The 5,219-nt window shown below is 37.3% G+C and overlaps 1 protein-coding gene across 1 annotated transcript; it reads left to right on the top strand.

The window, feature by feature from the left end:
• The first annotated feature begins 3,057 nt into the window (after positions 1 to 3,057).
• On the top strand, positions 3,058 to 3,996 carry LOC138341648 (uncharacterized). Its single transcript, XM_069293162.1, has one exon. The coding sequence runs from the start codon at positions 3,058 to 3,060 to the stop codon at positions 3,994 to 3,996; it is 939 nt and encodes a 312-aa protein (XP_069149263.1).
• The last annotated feature ends 1,223 nt before the right edge of the window (positions 3,997 to 5,219 follow it).

Raw genomic sequence — 5,219 nt, 5'->3', positions numbered from 1 at the left:
GTGTTCTCATGCAGTTCTTATTGAGGTAATGACTATGACTATACAAGGAAATATTCTCCTATTGCCTAAACTAAGTTATGATTGTTAAAGAAAGACATTTTAAGAGGGAATCTATCTTAGAACCGAGTAAACTAGTAGTGAGGAGTGTTCCTTCTCAAGTAGGGAAGGTAGGTTCACTATTGTACTTATGAAATTCAAGACTATTATTCCAAAGGCATAAACAGGGTCCCAAGTACATCTCCTAGTTTTTGAAATATGTTCTCCCATAAGAATACTAGCTAGTGGATCCACCTAGATGCTATGTTCATTCTTTAGTATTGCCTTGGCAAGTAGTCCATCTTCCTTCGGTGAAGGTTTTCATGACATCGGATTCCACATTAGCTCATGTGGTCTATGTCGCTTAAGTCAAGATGTCCCCGAAAGTAAAATGAATTAATAAGGTAAACTATACCTAGGACTTAAGGGGTTTGACATTGTCTAGGTAGGGGTATGGGACTCTACCTATACATTGCACTAGTTAGCCTTGATGGAAGTCTTTGAAGGATGTTCTTATGTTCTTATGCTCTTATAAAGTTAATAAAATGCATGTGTTGACTTTAAATGTTGATGATACTTAAGATTTTCATATGTGAACATGATATTGGTCTATATTGCTAAAGATGATGATGACTACTCTTGATGCTATGATATGTGATGTTAGGCATTTCTTAAGGTACTTCGTTGGGTTTACTTGGTTGAGTAAGGTTATGCGGCTTTACTTTTTCATTGCACATGTAGACTTGATTGTAGGTTATGAGTGAGGGTCTTGTATATGTTGTTATGTTATGAACTGTTGAACATGATTTGTTCTTATTGTAACATGATGTTGGAGTTTCTTTGGTTATGATTCTAATATGCTATTAAACATGTTGACTTGGTTATACTTTATGATGTTTGTCTTGTGTTGAATATGTTATTGATGTAAAGAATATATAATATTGTCTTATATGTGTTCTTGATTGTGCATAAGGCTTTTCAAAGTAACTTGGCATGGTTTTAAACAAATGTCCCTTTTTATGTCATTTCTATATTGTGTACATATGTTTCCATACTTAGTACAAGTTATGTACTAACCCCTATTTCTCCCTTTTTGCCAAATATTTTAGGTTCCGGTTGTTGAAGGTTTTGTGGACAATTTGCAAGGAAGCCTTGGATCATTTCTCCAAATGTGGGTATGTTCTCAAGATCCAAGGATGATGCCTTTTCTCATTCTACCTATGTGACTTGCTATAGTCTATTGACAGTAGTTTCACTCTTATTGTTCAAGACATTTTTGTAAGCCCTAAGTGACATTTATACATTTATGTAAGGGCTATGCTCTAATTTTTCTATTTCAACATATATGGTTTTATATGAGACATCACTATTAGACTCTATATTGTGTATATGTGCAATAAAAGCATAAGCCTATGTAAGCTTCCTATGTGAGGAGTCTATGTAAATTTCCTATGTATATATTATGTATATGCGAGAGGTCTATGTAACACTCATATTGTAGATATAGATGAAATTTTTTAATTTTTCGCAATTCTTAACGTATGAAATGTAATGATGAATACTAAGAGGCTAGTCTTAGTCCTTTCCGAGGATGACGCGGCCGGTTACGTCTAGGGGGTACTTCCCAGATGTGACAAACTTGGTATCAGAGAACGAGGTTGAATACCTTTAGGGTTGATGTTTCATTGAACCACGTCTATGTATATTCTTATTCATAATTGTGAAGCGCGCCACACTTATGAATGAGAGACTATGTGATGCTTAGGAAACTCTCATCTTCTTGTACTCCTATGTCGTGCCTCTAGAGTCCTATTATATGTGCTTTCACATAAACCTTTTATTGTGGTTATAGGTATGAATACTCGAAGGGCATCGACACTAAGGGCCGATGAAGGTCTTGCTAATACGTGGGCTCATGACAACCAAGCTCCTCCACAAGACAATCAAGTCCCTACACTTGAAGATATAAGTGCGGCTTCTCTTAATTTGGCCCAAGCCATGACTTCACAAGATAATGCCGTCACTTCTCAAGTCCAAGCCATGAGAACCCAAGTGAATAGGGAGGTTGGACCTCATGTGCCTCATCATGCTAGCATTATGTCATCTCGTTTGAGAGACTTTTTTAGGATGAACCAATCCATATTCTTCGGGTAAAAAATTGATGAAGACCCTCAAGACATCGTTGATGAGGTCTATATGATCCTATTTGCTATGGGTGTGACTCCGATTGAGAAGGCCGAGTTGGTGGCCTATCATCTTAAAGATGTGGTTCAAGATTGATACATACAATGGAGATATAATAGGGTGCTAAGAGGTGGTCTTGTGACTTGGGAGATATTGAATAGGGATTTCTTTGATAGGTTCTTTCCTAGAGAGATGAGGGAAGCTAAGGTGGAGGAATTTATCAAACTTTGTCAAGGAGGTGCGAGTGTACTTGAATATTCTTTTAAGTTTACTAAGTTTTTCAAGTATGCTCATCCTTTGTTTCAAACCTAAAGGATGAGATGATTCATTTTCTTACGGGAGTGTCCGATGACTTGGTGGAAGAATGTTGTTTGACTATGCTACATGATAATATGAATATCTCTTGTATCATGGTTTATTCTGAACAAGTGGAAAAAATTAGTCTAAGGAGGAAGAATAGAGAGGCCAAGAGGGTCAAGTCTTTTGGTAGTGGTTCTTCAAGGGGAGGTTGGAAATTTAAGACAAGCCTAAATTCAAGAAGAGGTTCTCCAATCAAGTTCCTACCAAATTTCGAAAGTATCATGATTATAGGGTTTCTAACCCTAAGTCTAAAAAGGGAAAAATAGTGATTCACCAAGTAAGAAGCCAACTTGTGGAAAGTGTGGTAGAAGCATTATTGTGAGTGCCTTGTTGGGACGGACAATTGCTTTGGATGTTGATAGAGTAGACACAAGGTTAGGGATTACCCTAACATAAAGGGAAAGGACAAGATTAGTGGCAAAGCAATTGGTTCTAATGTTGATGCTCCAAGAAAATTGTTTTTATGCACTTCGCTCAATGGGTGAACAAAAGAGTTCTTCCGATGTGGTAACCGATATGTTGCATGTTATATCTATTAATGTTTATTCTTTACATGATCCACGTGCTACTTTATCTTTTGTTACTCCCTTGAAAGCTAGGAAGTTTGATATTTTTCCCGATGTCCTAAATGAACCTTTCATGGTAACTACCCGGATAGGTAAGCCGGTGGGTGCAAAGAGGGTATATAGAAATTGTCCTATGAAGTTTCCCAATATAGTTACTTATGTTCAATTATTAGAACTTGATATGGTTGATTTGTATGTCATTCTGGGGATGGATTGGTTGCATGATCGTTTTGCTTCCATTGATTGTAGAACAAGAATTGTCAAGTTCAATTCTTCAAATGAACCCGTCTTAGAATGGAAGAAGGGTAATTCTATTCTTAAAGGCCGTGTCATTTCTTTTATTAAGGCTTGTAAGATGATCTCTAAAGGGTGTTTATACCATATTATAAGAGTCAAATATTTAGACTCTAACAATCCTCCCATTGAGTTAGTCCCCGCAGTGAGAGAATTTTTGGAGGTCTTTCATAATGATCTTCCTGGAATCCCCCCCGAACGGGAAATTGATATTGGTGTTGACTTGCTACCGGGTACCAACCCCATTTCAATAATTCCTCCTTATTGGATGGCTCCGGCCGAATTAAATGAGTTAAAGGCTAAACTCAAGGACTTACTAGACAAAGACTTCATTAGACCTAGTATTTATCCATGGGATGATCTGGTATTATTTGTGAAGAAGAAAGATGGGTCCCTTAGAATATGCATTGATTATTGCCAACTCCATAAAGTAAATATTAAGAACAAGTATCCTCACCTTCGAATTGATTATTTGTTTGATCAACTCCAAGGGGCAAGTTATGTTTCTAAGATTGACTTGAGATCGAGGTATCAGCAACACAGGGTGAGAGGCTAGTATATGGCGAAAATGGAATTTCTGACTAGATATAGTCAACATGAGTTTCTACTAATGTCCTTTGGTCTCACTAATGCCTCGTCTGCATTTATGGATCATGAATAGGGTATTTTGAAATTACCTACATTCATAATTCATTGTCTTCATTGATGATATCTTAGTATATTCAGAAAATGAGGGTGAACCCATGGACTATTTGAGAGTGGTGTTACAAGAGCTTATGGAAAACCAACTAATTTACAAGTATAACAAATGTGAGTTTTTGTTGATATATGTGGCGTTTCTGAGGCATATCATCTTTAGTGAGGGAGTTGACGTTGATCCATGAAATAGAGGCGGTCATGAATTGGCCTAGACAAATGACTCCGACTGAGATCAAAAGTTTTTTGGGTCTAGCAGGATACTATAGGATGTTTGTGGATGGTTTTGCGTCCATTGCTTCTCCCTTAACTACTTTGACCCAAAAGAGTGAAATTTGAGTGGTTAGAGGCATGTGAAAAGAGCTTCCAAATCTTGAAGGATAGGCTTACCTCCGCTTTGTTGTTGACTTTACCAAATAGCACTAAGGGCTCCGTTGTATATTGTGATGCATCCCGAGTAGGATTAGGGTGTATCCTTATGCTACATGGAAAAGTAGTAGCTTATGCTTCTATACAACTTAAGTTGCATGCGAAGAATTATAAAACTCGTGATCTTGAGTGAGCGGCCGTGGTATTTACCTTGGAGACATTATTTATATGGTGTCCATGTTGATGTGTGTACCGATCATAAGAGTGTTCAATATGTGTTTACTCAAAAGGAGTTGAATCTCCGATAATGAAAATTGTCGGAATTGTTAAAATATTACGATATGAGTGTTCTCTACAACCACGACAAGGCTAATGTTGTTGTGGATTATCTAAGTCGTACGAACATGAGTAGTGTGTCTCATGTGGAAAGAGCAAAGAAAGACCTAGTGAAAGATGTTCATAGGTATGCTCGGTTGAGTGTTCGATAACAAGATTCTCCTAATTGTGGTTTTATGGTCCATCACAACTCCGAATCATCTTTGGTGGTAGAGGTAAAGTCTAATAAACACCTTGATAAATCATTGATGTTTTCAAGAAATCAATTCTTGTTAATCTTAATGACTCATTCTCCTTGGGAGGGGGGGGGACCGTGTTTGGAGGTATAAAGAGAGGTTCTGTGTGCCTAATGTGGATGATTTGAGGAAACAGATTCTA

This window comes from Solanum lycopersicum, chromosome 2 (assembly GCF_036512215.1).
Source record: "Solanum lycopersicum chromosome 2, SLM_r2.1".
In the NCBI taxonomy this organism is placed as follows: Eukaryota; Viridiplantae; Streptophyta; class Magnoliopsida; order Solanales; family Solanaceae; genus Solanum; species Solanum lycopersicum.
The sequence above is the reverse complement of the archived record's forward strand: the minus strand, read 5'-3'. Positions and strand labels throughout refer to the sequence as shown.